Source organism: Aethalodelphis obliquidens, unplaced genomic scaffold, assembly GCF_003676395.1.
Source record: "Aethalodelphis obliquidens isolate GAN/ISIS:26980383/991018 unplaced genomic scaffold, ASM367639v1 scaffold79, whole genome shotgun sequence".
In the NCBI taxonomy this organism is placed as follows: Eukaryota; Metazoa; Chordata; class Mammalia; order Artiodactyla; family Delphinidae; genus Aethalodelphis; species Aethalodelphis obliquidens.
In genome coordinates this window covers 4463024-4479870 of record NW_020838023.1, presented here as the reverse complement: position 1 = coordinate 4479870, position 16847 = coordinate 4463024, and the positions used below count along the sequence as shown (strand labels likewise).

The 16847-nt window shown below is 36.3% G+C and overlaps 1 protein-coding gene across 2 annotated transcripts in view; it reads left to right on the top strand.

Moving 5' to 3' along the window:
* Window positions 1-16847, top strand: part of EIF3H (eukaryotic translation initiation factor 3 subunit H) — an 87510-nt gene that overhangs the window by 63854 nt on the left and 6809 nt on the right. For both annotated transcript variants that reach the window (XM_027092528.1, XM_027092527.1), the window contains exons 3-5: window positions 8761-8928; window positions 10449-10548; window positions 11768-11917. In XM_027092528.1, the coding sequence (XP_026948329.1) occupies window positions 8761-8928; window positions 10449-10548; window positions 11768-11917 (418 nt within the window). The remainder of the gene's footprint in view (window positions 1-8760; window positions 8929-10448; window positions 10549-11767; window positions 11918-16847) is intronic.

Sequence of the window (16847 nt, the reverse complement as noted above, 5' to 3'; positions counted from 1 at the left end):
CATTGTGAGGGCCCTACTCTCATGACCTCAACTAAAACTAATTACTTCCCAAAGACCCTATCCCCAGATATCATCACATTGGGGGTCAAGCTTTTAACCTAAGAATTTGGGGTGGGTCACAGTTCAGTCCATAGCAGATGGTATTCAGACCAGGTTGGCTACTTCAGATTCTTCTGTATAGTCTGGTACCATATTCTGTTCTCTGCTCCCACAGTTTAGGAGCTCTGGTATCCAGATTATTTGGTGACCATGTTAAATGTAATAAGTTGGCCAGCAAAAGAAAATGCTGTTGATACTTGTGTACGTACTCCTATAATATTGTATGTATTGCACACTTCTTTTGCCAAAAACCATGGAAAATAAGGGTAAGAATAAATAAGAAAACAAAAATCATCTATGATCCCACTCCCTGGAGAACTGTTGCCATTACCATTTTAGCATATTCCTTTCTAGTTTTTCTCTTTCGGAGGAGGGAGCAACCTAGGTTACTCACATATTCTGCTTTTTTTCCTTCTCTTGGCATCTCACGAGCATTTTCCCAGTTCAAATTTTTAGAAACATTCTAAATGATTTTTGCCTTGGAGAAAACAGATTTGAGAGCTACTAAGAAAGTAGAGGACTATATGAGCTGAGTGTGGGAAAAGGTGGACAAGATTGATGACTCAGGGCCTCTCACTGAGGGAGAAAACAGAGTTAGTAGGCATGGAGGGTGGGATTGATAAAGTCAGTGTATACTTTTACCGAGTGCATTACCTATGGAACTCCCGCCGAAAAATGCTTGTTAAGCAAACAGCCATCTGGACTGGAGGTAAGTTTTAAAAATTGCCATCATTATATGGTTGGAAGTTGAAACCACCATATTCTAGGTGGGGAAGTTAAGGTTCAGAGAGATAGATGTGTTACTTGACCACCAGCTCCTATTGAAGAGGGGGTACCTTTAAAGCTCATGTCACTATAACTTTTATCAGGCTCCCAGCACAGGTGATACTCAGTAAACGGTTTCAGAATGGACAGTATTGCTTGTATGCTGCAAACAGTTCTTCCAAAAAGTGATGATTTGTTCTCTATTTTGAGTATTTAGTGCTCACTACTGATGCATCCCATTCTATGTTTTGAACAGCCTGAATCTGATAGGTAGTTTCTTACGGGATGAAACTATTAATTCATTTTGGTAGCCCTTTCTTCTTTTATTCCCCTGCTGCTGCTTCTTCTGCTGCTTGTAACTTGTACAAACTGTTTTCTGTTTTAAGACTCATGAGCCATTCTCTCCTTGTTTTCCTTTAAAAACCTAGATTTATAAAAAAGGTAAATAAGTTGTGATTGTTCTATTAGAGAAATGCTTTTGTTCTCAAAAAACTGTACAATAGTTTTCCTTTGAGACCCCACATGAAAATTTCATTTTAGGCTTAAGAACTAGATAAAAGCCTTACCTACTTTGGGATCTTATGTTTTTCTCCCTTTTGGATAATATAAATTACCATGTTTCCCTTTTTGATTTGATTGCCAGAGCCCAGAAATAAATTTGTGTGTTTTAACCAAAATATCTATGGCTTGCTTCACTTTGTTCAGGTCTCTGCCTCACCTTCAGTTTCCACCTTCTTTAATCTAATTTATACTTTCCCTAGATGTGATTTTACTGGTTATGCTTTTTAATGCAAGCTACTTCATGTCCTTTGTGAACATGGTAAGATGGAGATGGATTGATTTATCGATCTATAATTTCCTAATAATTGTGACCATCCTCTAGTACATTAACAACAATTAGGTTTCTGAAACATTTCTTATAGTACCTAACTTTGTGCCAGCATTAAACAAGTACTTGATATATAGCTGTAAATATGACAGGGGTGTTACCTGTCCTCATGAAAGAGCATGAAATGTGTATTTTTCTAAACCCAAAGATTCTCATTTGGTCTTCTAACATACTGTGCTCCTAATTGTAGCAAGTGGTAGCAGTAGTCAGTAGGTTATTCTTTAAGTGAGAATTCTTCATGGTGATAGGTAAGGAAAGGGGGTCTATAACCCCTTGCTCCCATCAAAGTGAATTTACTTTGTTTGTGTAAATGGATCTCAAATGACATACAATTAACTTAGTTGCTGTTCTCTGTCATTCACTTACGTGCATCTGTTTTCATGACCAAGGACATAAATGTATATATATATTTTAAAAATTCTCGTAACCTCAAAGAAATAGGATTTCTTGGCTGTGTTTCATGATCTGATTAAGAAGATACAATATGAATTTGTTGCAGGATATACACAGTATTTTCTGTGAAGAATCCAGTTTATTTCATAGGAGACTTCTTGGGATACATTAAAACCTCTAAAAAACCCTGATTTCCAATAATTTTCAAAGCTCTTACTAGTTCTAAAAGATACAGTAGCACACACATCCTCTTCCCTTATTCCCAGCTTAGCATACAGAAGAAATTACTTGTCAGAATTCATAAACACTTTAAAGAAGAAATTAAACCACCCAGGACAAATGAACACTTTAAAAAATATTTCCGGTAAGATTAAGAAAGGCAGTATTTTTTGTTATTTCTTTTTAAATAGAACAGGTTAATATCTAGGTAGAGTAGAATTTATATTGGACTGTATATTTCTCTATATTGTGAGAAATTGAACTCTTACCATAGTTCTTAAACAGTCCCAGCGTGGCCTTAATAACAGGTGTATTAATTGGGGGATCAAAAAAAGGATGAATACGTAATGCAGACTGAGTGAAGAGAATATGAAAGTTTTAAGAAATATGTACTCTATAGTTCTCTCTACCCGAAGTAGACTCTTATTTAATTCTTTTTTCAAATGCACATTCTGTTTGCTTAAATCTACATCTGCTCCTAGCTTTGAGCATTGCCTGAAACGTATGTGTGGCTTGGCAGAAAATATGATATGAAGAGGAAAGCACAGAATAGTTTGTCTTATTAAATAATGTGGCAGAGCCTTCACAGTTGATAGCCTGTCCGCGCTCACCGTGTCTCATGGTGCTGCTGGGAAGGAGGGTTGTGATAAGTTTCTTAAAAGCCCTCCTTAGGTTAGCCCTAATGCTAGAACAGATATATTTTGATGTATTCCAGTTTCCTGTCATGTTTGTTGTTATCATTAATTTGTTTCAGAATTGTGGGGTTTTGTTTGTTTGTTTGCTTTTAAAGCCCTTTGCATCTCTTGGTTGAGCTTAGTTTGTTTCTTTGTTTCAAAGAGCATGTACATCTGGTCTCTCTTTGTTCCTTTTCTTGATCTGTTTGTGCAGGTCATCTTTGATCTGGTCCAGTGCTTAGTTTCAAATAGTAACATAGAATGCAGTGTTTTAGGAGTTTGATTACATGTTTGTGATAGTTTCAACTTTGACATTTAAAAATCTTTGAAGGTGGTTTTATCACTTAAAATCTTACTGGTAGTGCTAAATTACTAGTTAATTTAGTGATCAAACATGCACAAGCTGTGGTTTCTGAAAACCTAGAAATTGTGTATTTCTGCTCTATCTCTGTTATGCTTTATTGATTCAGAAATAATTCACTCTACACTTTACTAATAAAGAAGAGATGAGATTCTGTAAATGGATGGTTGCCTGGGCTTCGGAGTCAGAAAGTCTAAAGTCCAATTGAGTCCTGCCACTTTACAAGCTGTGGTAAACAGCTTTTCTAAAAGGATTTCGGTGATTAGCTCATTAGAGTTATTGTGAGGAATAAAGTCAGATAACATATGCAGACCACATAGCAGGCAGTGTGACATATAAGTGCTCACTAAGTGCTGGTTTCTTTCCTGGTGCTTAGTCTTGTCCTTTTCCTCCAGACTATATCTATGTATATTTTTAATAAGATTTTATTATAATATATTTTTAAATGATTTGGATTTGTTTGATACAATATCAAAGTAGTCAAATAAGACAATAGATCCATTGAATTGTTTTTAATTTTTAAAATTTAAATTAGTTTATTACTTGGTCCTTTAATTGTTCCCCAATAAGACATCTCTAACAGCCCCCCCCCCCACCGCGTGCGCGCGTGCGCGTGCAATCTGCCAGACAGATAGTTTTAAAGTATGCTTCAGCTTCAGTTTTCTACTTTCAGCTCATCCCAGCCTGGCCAACTGTGGTAATTCTTTGTTCCTGTTTTTTGGCAATAAATTGCATTTCATGAGGACTCACTTAAAATAATAAAATAAAGATGGTTTTTAAAATGAAGGTGAGGAATTGGAGGTGAAAAGAATGCTGATTAATTATTGTGCTGAACTGAAAAGCTTCGAATTCAGTGTCCTTCCCGGTGATCTTAAGGAGAACTCATATCTCAAACTCTTGTTCGATTGTTTGCCAGCGTGTGAGTCCAGATACAGCATTTAAATATAAGGCAGCATAGTATTTTCAGTGTTTTCATATTTGGAGATAAAACGGGAGAAAGCCCAACAAATGTGGTAGATTTTTGAAAGCAATAGCTACTGGGCAGCCTGCCTCAGTTAAGACTGTTTAGCTCTAGGCAGTTTAAAATTGACTGTTTCGCAAAGGAGGGTATCTGGAAAAAGTGAATGTGCATACACTGGTGCCAGATTGCGGGCAGTTCCTCAGTGTTGTAAACCAGGCTCTCCTTTGCTTGGGAGCGGCTTAAGCAATGAAGTTAATTGTAGAGGTTGAAGAGATTTATAAAACTTCACCTCATTTTTATAATCCTTCCAAATTTTGTAGCACCACCTCAATTGCATCTAAGTGTAGCTTTTGTATTAGTAATTTGAGTTGGCTTGGTAGTAACTACCAATTTGTCTTTGAAATTCATTTGCTGTTCACTGTTTCTCCTCAGTCAGTCGGCAGGGGGTTTGCTTTTTAAACTAACAACGTTTAAAATGTTCTTTCCTAAACTTCTCACTACACAATTCTGAGCCTTTCTATTGAATATTATCATATTTTAAAGTAATCCCCCTCTCCCCAAAAGTTTTCCCTTGCTATTCATCTTTGGAAAGTTCTCCAGAAATATTTAGCCATTAACTCAGAAGTTAATATCGTTGGTTGAAATTGCCACTTGGGCTTCTGTTAAATACGAGAACTTTAGAACAAAAATGAAAGTGTCTCTAACCCTGAGCCAACTCGTCAGAGTTGCCAGTAAATGCTTGTCTCTTATTTCATTGATCTGCATTAACTCAACTATAGGGAGGTGTGGCACTTTAATATCAAGGAACTTTGGTTTTCTTTTCCTTCTCCTTTCTCTTTTGTTTCTGTTGCTGTAATTCTCTTCCTTCTGAGAGATAGGAGTGAACCTTATCTGTCTAGCCACATCTTTTCTACCCGTCTTTTAAAACTCCAGCGGCGGGTGGTGGCAGGGAGAGGGTACGTGAGGATGGCTGGGAATGAGAAGGAAATAGCACCAGCCCCTACTCCCCAGAGCCTGCGGGCTGGGACACACGTCCGTCCTCACAGTCCTTTCCAGATAGCATGAGCCCTTCCCCTTTCTGTTTACCCGGTGTCCTAGCTAAACTGGGTCTCTTGTTTGTGTCTCACCTGCCCACCCCCAGTATCCCTCCCCTCCACCTCCAGCATAACTCCTGAGAGGGACTAGACTAGCAGAGCCACTAAAGCAGTGGTATTTGCCTGGGAGATTAGAATCTGGAATGATCGTTCCTTATTTCCTGTGTAAAGTTTACTGGCATGTCACTGTATCACGACTTTTTTTTCCGTGTCAGAGGGTAAATGGGTGTCACTCGTTGTGGCAGCTCAGTTCAGTTGATTGATGGGCGTGTTGGGAGCACAGTTTAGTGGGACAGTCTGCTGTGCATTTCTTATCCCCACGTAGGTTTACCGGGAAGCTTTTTAGGGTTTTATTTTGTACTTTTTGAGAACTTGGGTTGGAGGAGGAGGAAAAACTGTGAAAGGAGACAAGGGTCACATGTCTGTGTTAACATTAGAACAAGGACATAGACCTAAAACACTGCAGAGGTAAAAATTCACATGGCTGTTTCTGAGTTGTCTCTTGATTGCATATAATAGAACAAATATGACTTCCTTAAAAAAATTTTTTTTAATTAAATTGAAGTAACCTCTTTAAACTGTGCATTTAATGGAGCCTCATATGTATAGTTCCAGTGAGGACTGGGCCTCAGTGCACCCCAGCTTCACTTTGGAGCTCTAGCACCCTTACCCTCACCTTTTCAAGGATCACTTGTAGTCTTTTTAGTTAGATCCTTTCTTTCTCTGATACCTCCAAGAGGACATGCATTAAAAAAAAAAAAAGTTGTGTTTTTTAATTTAAAAAATTGGGGTGGTAGGTCTAAACCTAGATGAAGAATGACCTGAAATTTCACATATTTTTTTGTGTGTGTAATAGTGAAATTCCAGTTCATTGTAGATTTTCAAAAGCAATTTTATTAACTCACCTGTCATTGGTCTTAACCCTTAGATTTGTATTTTCATCCTATGAAAACTCTTATGACCTTAAAAATAAATTTTTATTAAAGCCTCGTAAAATCTTGTATGTCATGATTTTCTAAGCTGTAGAAGAGGAAAATAGAAGTGCTCCCCCCACCTCCAGCCTCACCCGTAATATAGAGGTTTATTTCTTCATCCCTCAATCCCCAGAAGTAAATACATTGGCATTTATTACAATGGTATCTCCGAGGGCGACAGGCTTCATTCATAGGCTTATAGTCTTTAGTCTCTTCTCTAGCTGAGAGAAACACTTCATTTTCCTCCTTATCGTTACCAAGGGGCTGTAAGATAGGTAAGACTCTGGATGAAGAAGGAATCTGGAGGTTTGCTACTGATTGTAAAGTTTTCTACTTCATGCATCCTGAAAATGCTATTATAAAATCTGTTGTATTCAGGCTGTTTGACAGTAAGATTACAGAATATTTTTCATAGGAAAGCACTTTTATTTTAATTATTAATGCATGCTACCTGCTTTAGTTTATAGAAGAATCATTACTTGTAATTAGCATATCCAGTGAACAGTGTGGAATCGTAGCATTTTGACTGGGATGAGCTCTCAGATCTTTTTGGAGATGGGAAGACTGAGCATCAGAGAAGGACAGCGAGATGCCCCACGGCAGAAATCTCAGAGCCGACATGAGAACCTAGATCACTAGACTCCGGGTCTTTTCTTCTTTTCTACTACTGCCAGTTGGTAGAATCTGTCTTCTGCTTATATTATAGCTAAATTATACATTGACAGATGTTTTAGAAGTACCAGTTTTAAAAAACTCATCCTATAAAATTGTGTTTGTACTGTCAGTTGCTTGGTAATTGCTCCCCATCTCCTTTTTCCTATCCTTTTAAAATAAATAATTAAATTTAGTTCTGGCTCCTGTTTTACTGGTGATATTAGAATTTTTCATTCATAAGTTATATTTGATTAAATTTTACTAGCCAAATCAGTGATTTTACTTTAAAAGAGTTATGAAATTTTAAAGCAGAAAGAAACAATAGCAATGGTTCTATCCCAGTTTTATGTGGTTGATAGGAATCTGTTAAACTGGCTAGGAAGGGGGATATCTTATATGCTAGAAGCGAAAAAATTAAGATAAAAGGTAATTGATTCAAGATTACCATGTTAATTTTATACTGCTTCTTCTTGAAGCCTTCATATTGTATATGAAAAGAAAACTTCAAAAAACACATAATTCTTGAGTAGTTGATGAGTTGGCTGCCATCTTTTATCAATATATAACCTTCCTTGGAATAAGCAGATTTATACTTTCTTTACCTAGTAACAAATGTTGAAAAGACCATGTCCATCTGGGGAAGGTTCTTCTATACTTTATGATTCTGAATTTTGTTTGCTTTGTAAAACTGTAGTGCTATAACCAAGGAAATGACAGATATTTAACTTTACTTTTGCTAAAACCTGATTAAGAGTTTTGAAAATGAAATGGTTAGATTTTGAGTTAAGCAAATATGTTTACTCAACACAGTCATGCATTTTTATTGTAATAGAAATAGCTTGAATATTATGTTAACTATAAAATTTTCTCCTGTTTTACATATTTGCTACTCATTATTGGGCTATATTGCTTTTCAGAATACATTATTATAGTGTCTGCACCCATTTTTCTAGTAATACAGCTTTGAGTTAATAATATACGTTATAGTCATTAATTTGACATGTAAAAGTCATCCAACTGTTTCATTCTGTACATGGTGATTAAAATATAACTATTCTAATGAAAAAAAATACTGTTGATTACTTAACACAAAGGAACACACAGACAAGAAAAAAGAATTCTTTTCTAAATTTAGCACATGCAGCAGGGGGCACCAGTTGAAGGCAAAAATGAATTCTTCTATTTTTAATCAGCTACAGCTTGTGTCCTGTTCATACTTAAATAATGTGGTAGTTAATTGTTTTCCTGTTGGTTTTCTTGATGGTTTTAACTTCTCAGTTCTAAAGCTGTGTTGAAGACGTTGATAACTACTCTCAACTTATTAATTCAAACATAACTTCTTACAACCATCCAATTTAGTAATTACACAAATTTTTTCCTTAAAAGTGGAGACACATTTAATAAATAATTACTTGTTTGGAATAAGGCATTATTATTAGATTTTTAATACTGTTTCTACAAAATGTGTTTTTGTTAATGAGAAAAGGAATGCCCTAATGATTTGAAAGCTTAATTTGTTTTCTTTATATGTGAAGCAAATGAATTTAAAATCTGGAAACCTGTTGCCTTTAGCTAATAAACAGTTGTGTAGAAATTTGTTTCCAAAAAGGCTTGTTTTTAATATGGGTAATGTCATTAAATAGTTTTTCTTTTGTCCCCCTCGTCCCCATCATCTAGTCCAATATCAGATGGAAATGATGCGGAGCCTTCGCCATGTAAACATCGACCATCTCCACGTGGGCTGGTACCAGTCCACATACTACGGCTCGTTCGTCACCCGGGCGCTTCTGGATTCTCAGTTCAGTTACCAGCATGCCATTGAAGAATCTGTCGTTCTCATTTACGGTTAGTAGGAGTTTCCTTTATTATTCTTTTCTTCCCTTAATATTATTACTACTACTATTTTTGCTTTCTGTCTTTTCGCCTCTAAGAGCAGCCTGGCAGGCCTTCTCAAGTAAATACCAACCCTGTTTCTGCAGCAGCCTCAGCAGCAGCTAAGTCTAGACAGGGTTTCCTTCTTTCTGTTTATTTTTCTTGCTATCAGAGCCCTGATGTGTACATTTTGGAATGCTGGAGTAGCTGCTTCATTTTTATTCCTCCATCTCCCCTCCCTCATTTGAAGGGGCTGGTGGAACTAGACCAGATGTCTAACAAACCCCGATTGCTAGAGTGTCTGGCTCTGTACGTGACTGACCAATCATAACACAGTGTGCCAAGTTTTTTTATACCTCTGACAGCAGCGTACAAAACCTGGACTGTTTCTTAGCACAAAGATTTTTTTCTTTTCGGCCTATTTAATGGTGTTTCCTCAAGCTCTCCAGACCAGATGTTCTGTGCTGTATCAGAACTGTAGGCAATTTAACAGCTTTATAGCCTTCCCCCTCCCCAAACACTCACAGTTTGCCATATCTGGCAGACTTGCATATAGTTTCCAGCTGAGAAGTAAATGTAACGTCCTGAGTATCTGTCAGAAAAAATACTAATGAATACGATCAATCTTATGAGCTGCCCCCAAATTGTTTCAGTATGTTAACAATTGGATTACAGTAAAGAACAAGTTGTTAAAGTGTACTTATACTGGCTGGAAACATTGCATCATCAGACCTTGATGAATTTTCCACTTGTTTCAATCTATTTTGGTTTTCATTTTATCACCTATTGCTAAAAGTTTCACTGTGTTAAGTTTCAGGCAACATGAATGTTAACACAGGTTTTAGGCGAATATTGGCATGCCGGAGCCGTTATGCAGCAAGTGCTAAGCTCCCTTACTCACGGAGTGTTTAAGCGTTAGCTTTGATAAAATTAGTTTCTCTAAAACTAAAGAGACACTTGTGATTGCACTTTGACTTTAGTGGTTTTGTTTTTAGAATCTGCTTTAACTAAAAAATTTGAACAGTGATTGTTAGGATGGATAAATTTTGGAAGGGCTGTTTATTTAAATTAGTGGACTAAGAACTACACAATGTGTCCAGTGAATTTTCATGTTTAATATTCATTAGTACTTTCCTTCTAATTATACAAGATGTATGTAAGATGTATAGAACATATGCTATATTTAATTTTTGTCAAGATTGCTGGTTCTAGCTGAGGAATAGATTTGAAAATAACTGTATTTTGTATCTTCTGTTTATACTTTCGGGAGGAAGTTATTCTACCTATTATAAGTAGGATGATAGGTTCCTGCATTTTCACTTACTGTTTGCTATGCTGGTTTGAATCTGCTTCAAATTGTGTTCTGATTATTTATTTTGATCTTCATTTTGCAAAGACTATGATAATTAACAGAATGTGCCCAGAACCAGTGTCATTTGGGCACTGGTAGTGACAGAATTCTTAGTAATTTCTTTTTCTTTTCCTTATTTGAGATCCCATAAAAACTGCCCAAGGGTCTCTCTCACTAAAGGCATACAGACTGACTCCTAAACTGATGGAAGTTTGTAAAGAGAAGGATTTTTCTCCCGAAGCGTAAGTGTTTGGGGGCCTATAAGGCATATGTTAAGGATCGGGTGTTTTTCTTTTAAGATATTAGTTTGCCACATGTATTGAATCCTCGGTGGTGGTGTGGTAATGCTTTTGCCATGTGGATGGTAGAAGTTTCTGCATGGCTGAGTGCCACTTGATTTCTCCCTTTCCATGTTTAAACTGTTCTTTATGGAATGTCTCATCTGTTGTTCTCAGCATGAGTGAATTCAGTTAGAGTGGGGATTAATTAGCTACTGGATTTGAAGAAATGTATGATTAAATAAAGGGAGATGGGATGAGTGAGTGTTCAGTGGCTGTCAGATTGTAAGTTCTGTATCAGAACAGTCGTGAGCTGTTTGTCTTATTGTCTGACCTGTTTCATTGGGGGTGTGTGGAAAGATATAAATATTTTTGGGGGTTCAGTAAGGAATGTGGATTTTTTTGGATATTTTATGGGTGACAGGTATGCAAAGAATTAATTGAAAAAGCTGTTTTGTGATCCTACATAATGGCATTGGAATACTTACATTTAAAATTTTAAAAATTCAGAATTCTTTCATTTTCTGTTAATTATAGGAATTTTTATTTCTTATTAAAGTTAGTGCTTTTGACTTCATGTAGGACAGACAATTCATTACTAGTTTACCATTTGGCTCCTAAAGAAATTAAGATGCAAAGCATTTAAAAAGAAAAGCTAACTCTTGAGCAGTTCCTGGACATGGTAGTTATAACTAAACTCTGAGGAGTTGCATTCTCGCCGTGTTCTCAGCCACCGCGTGTGGAGTAACGTGTGAGTGCCCTGCTACTTGTTAATCTCTTGAGTTCAGTTGGCTTTTAAAGTGAACTTTCCAAAAACTAGAGTATTTCTCTTTTCTAGCTATTTTAAATATTTTAGATATAGATTATATAGCATGATTTCCTATGGCATTTACATTTTAGTATCTGAAATTTTGAAGATAACCTGATTGTGAAGAAACAATAGTTTCTTTTGCTAAGAGTCTTATTTTCTAGTCTTATAGCTCCAACTTGGATCATTTTCAGAGTTGTTCAAATCACTCGACTTAGGCTTGACTCTGTAAAACTCTAGTTTCTCTCCCTTTTTAAAAGTGCTAATGAGACAAAAATCCTGAAGAGGGCCTGTAATTAGGGAAAATGTATGAAATAATCAGTTTAACACTTACTTCTGACCATCAGACTAATGTATTTTTAACATGCTTCACAGATTGAAAAAGGGAAATATCACCTTTGAGCACATGTTTGAAGAAGTGCCGATTGTAATTAAAAATTCACATCTGATCAACGTCCTAATGTGGGAGCTTGAGAAGAAGTCAGCTGTAGCAGATAAACATGAATTGCTCAGTCTTGCTAGCAGGTAAGCAGCCCTGTCTAATGAAAAGTCCCTTTTTTATCACTTTCTGCAAAAGAGTCTTTTACTTAGACTTTAACCTGTGAAACAAGAAGAAAATTACTTAAGCACATTTTGAGGTTCTTAAGACATAGTAGCAACATGTAGTACTTGTCCAGCTCTACTAAAATCCAAGGAAAAACACCGTGGTTATTGATAAAGTGAGGTGGTGTTTGAATACTAATAGCTCCTGTTATCATAGGAACGCTCTGCTGCCTTCTCTGTGTCATTTTTGCTTTGAGATGGTCCATGCCCACAGGGGAGGGGTTTTGTGATTTGGCTCAGCTTTATTTATTGTACAGTATCCTTAGAGGCCGTGGTATTAGGTCTGGATATTTAATAATGCTTGGGAGAAAACCAAAATGCTTCTTTGTTTTACTGTGGCATTTGCCCTTGTTCAGATGTAGACTCTATAAGCAGTAAGCTTTCCATTTGAATTTTCAACCAAAATTAGAATTTTCTGAACCTCACACTGGCTTTTGCTTCTTAGACAGTGGTGACATCATTTGCTTCATTGTGACTGCTTTGACTATCTAGTTGCTAAGATATTATTTATTATATTGATAAAATGCTGACTGAGGTGTTCTAAAACAGATTATTTCCTTTATGAAATTAATGTTTCATTTCCCCTCATTGATTGCTTTTAACAGAAATATGAACAGAGTCACGTATATAGCTCCTCTTAAATTCCCTTTAAGCCTGATGTTAGTGATTGTTTTGTGGCAGGAAAAGGCTAATAGCAAGTAGGTAATCTATCAGTATGCATTTGCTGAATGGCTTAGAAAAACAAGGTGTGTTTTCATAAAGCAACCAGTTTGGAACAGAAGCTCAGTTATTTATCAGGTTTCTAGTTATCCCAGATAGAAGCTAGTACAAAAGAATATGCAGGCTTTGTACTTCTTCAGTATAAGACAAGTAGGGGTAAACCCAGAAGGACCAGTATACCCAATGTTCTTCTCCATGCACTGGGATGGGTGGCACTGTGGTTGAAGTGCCACCTTCATTGCATGAATTCATCACAGAGGCCACTAGAAAGTCTTAACAGGGGAAGGAGATGGAAGCTGGATGGTAAACGGAGGGCTCAGTAATACAGCCAGGTTGCAAGGGTCATTTGGCACTAAAGAGTGTACTGTTTGCAGATGTATGTTCATAATAGTCCTTTAATTTGTCTCTTTTAGAAGGTCATATTTTTCTTCATTGCTTTCACAAACACACTCGGCACACCTGTATTTAAAGCATTGAGCTAAGAACCTTTTTCAGCATGCAATTTGATGTATTAAGTATATAGTTATATAATAATTTTAAATTTACTATGTGAAAGCTTTTGCTTACATATTATTTACGTCTTCACCTTTCTCCGAGCTTCCTTTATTGAGGATACAAAACAAATACAGCCCTTCTCTGCTTTCCCATTACCAATGAGCTGGTCTGTAATGTCTGTTTGTCCAAAGCGGCATTTAGAATAGCCAAGAAAATGTTCTCAGTTCGCCATAGCAACTAAGATCTGGACAAATATTTTATTATAGTTTTTAATCTTCTGTATTTTATATGAAATAGGAAGAGAATATGTTTGCTTTCCATGTGAAGTTATTTAAAAGGGTAAATTGGTGTTCCTATTGGGAGAAGAGAAAAAAAAAGAAGCAACCTTGAAGCAGTGCTTATACGAATGGACTGTTACTTTGGCCCAAATTGATAGTACTAATTTAAAAGACTGTAATGTAACCTTTGTACCTCTCAAATTTTAATTTCTAACATTAGTAGCATGATGATTGCTAATCATCATTTGCCATAAAACTTTTTCTAAGAAACCGCATCAGAATCATTCTGAAGTAGCTCCTTAAACATTTTGCTTGGTCTTGCTTATCACAACCCATATGCGTGTTCCAGTTCTTTCATTTACCTGATAACTTTGCTTTATGCTATGAATAAAACATATTGCATTCCCTTCATTTAAAAAATTCTAATTCTTAATTTTAATATTATTAGACGGAAGTTCTGGTAATGGTTATTTCATAACAGCCTTTATTAATTTTTAAAAATCAAGCCTTTGGCTTTTCACACATGAAAAAACAATTCTGTTCTTATTTCCTCTTTAAAAAAGTAAACTAAGGGTGGGCATCATACATGAAGGATAATAAGGACAAATTGATACTGTAGCCAGAGCAGACTTATCACTGCACCTCTCCATTCACATCTGTTTAAGTTATCTGTTTTCAGTTCTTTCTTTCCTTGGAAATAAAAGAAAAGACTATATTATTGAAACTGCCAACAATAACTCCGTTTCACGATTCTAGTTGAACTGGTACTGATAAGATCCCCATAAAATTGCTCTTGGTAGTGGACCTGATTTCCTATGAGTGTTACCTGTGAAATAGTTCTGTATTATTGTTAATTCCTTTTGCCCTTCAAGACCTGTACTGTGCAGATTTTCACGTATTTCTTATTGGTTAGATTTCTGAAGAGCACTATAGTAACAGAAGTGTTATGAAATGTTTAAAGTCCACATACCTGTGCTTGTGCTCTTTCACTATAATTACATATACCTACAACACGTAATGTTAGGACTTCGCGTTAAAGACGCTTTTTAGTAGAGAGGGAAGTTCTCTTCTAGTAGCACCTTTTTCATTGCTAAAATCAGTGTAGTCAGTCTCCAAGATGTAAGGTCTGGAAAAAATAATAGATCTTTCTCTGCAATGGCAGTTAACTCTTCTTAATGGCTTTCTCCAGTGTCATTGCTCTCTCCTCGATCACCCAGTCAAGGATTGGTGGTGATCTTTCCCTTCTGTGAATTTCTTTTGCGCTTAAGAACATAAGTGACTTATTTAACAAGTAATCATGTAGTTAATTATAGTATTTCTTGTATTTAATATAGTTCTTTGGGCCTCAGTTCTTTAACTGGTGAAAATGAGGGATCAGTGTCTCCCCTGAGGCCTCATCCAGCTCTGTCTTTTTCTGCACCCTCTCTCCTTGGGTATCTCCAGTTCCTCTCTGTACTGGTTCTTTTCTGTTACATTTATTGACTGGATTTTCCCATTAATTTTTTTTTTTTTAATGCTCGACAGTTGAGAAAAATTGAAAGGATAATAAGTAATACAGTGAACACCCATAAACATTGACCTGTATTCACCAGGTGTATGTGTTGCTACATTTGCACCTGTTCTCTTTCTCTCTCTAGACATAAATGGGTACTTTCTTTCCTGAACCATTTGAAAGTAAATTGCAGATGTGGCACTTAACCCCTAAATACTTGAACATGCATCTCCTAAGAGTAAGTAAGGACATTTAAACTTGTTTAAAGTCACCATCATCTTAAACAACAAAGTTACAGAAAAAACACCTTTTGACCTCGTGCCATTAATATCCATCTCCTTTAACCTTTTACTTCATTTTCTCCCCCCCTTTTTTTTTACAGTCAAACTCTTAATAGGATTTTCTATATGTCGCTGTCTGTATTTACTCATTTTCCACTTATCCTAAACACTTAGTATTCCATCTATTCTGTGTTGTTAGAGTTCTCGCTGAAGTTGCAGAAGGTAACTTTATCACGATATTGTTGGATGTTATAGAGTGTTGAAAATTTAATATGTTGATAAACCTTCTTCCTGAAATACTTTCTTTGTAGTTTAGGATACTACCACTGGGTTACTTCTGGGTTACTTCTCATTCTCCACAGTCAACCTTCTTCTGCTCATCCCTAAATATCGGTGTTCCTTGGGGTCTGTCTTCCTGTGTGTGATTCCTGGGGTGATTTCATCTTATTCCTTGTCTTTTGCTACCTTAGGTCAGGGCCTCATTATTTCTTTTCCTGATTACTTTCACAGTCTCCTAACTTCCTGCTTCTAACCTTTTCCTCTTTCATTGCAGTGATCTTGCTAAATGCAAATTGTATGATCATATTACTCCTTTGCTTAAAATATTTGGCTGAGTCCCCATTGTCCTTGGAGTAGCATCCAAACTTATAGCCCAACTTCCAAGAGTCTTTGCACCGTGAGGTCGTTTGCCTCTTCAGTTTCATTGCTCTCTTTTTTCCCAGTCTTGCCCTTCTCCCGTGCTTCTTCTGATGGACTGTTACTTGCAGTTCTTCAGATGTATCATGCTTTTCATGCCAGTGTCTCTGACCATGCTAACTACACACGGTATCTGCAGTGTCCCTCTGCATCTTCCTTGTCTCCAACTCCCATCTTCAGCTCCTTCAAAAACTCAAAATTCAGCTGTCACATAATCTGGAAAGTCTCATCTGATCCCACCAAACTGTCTTTTATGCTTCTGTTTTATTATAGAATCTACTACCACTGTGTTGCATTTCTTTTTGTGTTCCTTACTTCTCACTAGAGTGCTTTGAGTGCAACAATGTCTTATATAGTATCTTATAACAGAGTGACTGAATATAGTATCTTACAACAGAGTGACTCGAAAAGTAAGTATGTACTCAGTAATGTGTGTGAAAGAATGCATGTGAGAGGGCACAGTATAGTTAAATTTCAGCCCTTAAGTTACTTGGAAAGCATTGTAACTAAATAATCAGTGGATCTGGACATTTGATTAGCTATTGGGGAAAAAAAATCATTTTAATTCCTGATCTTGCACCATCAGCTCAAATTATGGATGAATTAAAATCAGATTATTAAGAAATTGGAAAAGAACAGAAAAGTGAAAACTTAATCTGATGTCCAAATAAGAAATATTTAAAAGTGAAAAATGATTCACAAAATTACAATGGAATAAGATAAATATGAAATAAAATTTAATTTGAAAAAAGCACTTGATTCTTCAGTTAAGTCATTAGACCAAGCTGCTGGATCGAGGTAATATAGATAGTGCCAGACTGGGATTAAAAGATAAATTTATCTACACACACACACACACACACACACACACACACACACACACACACACA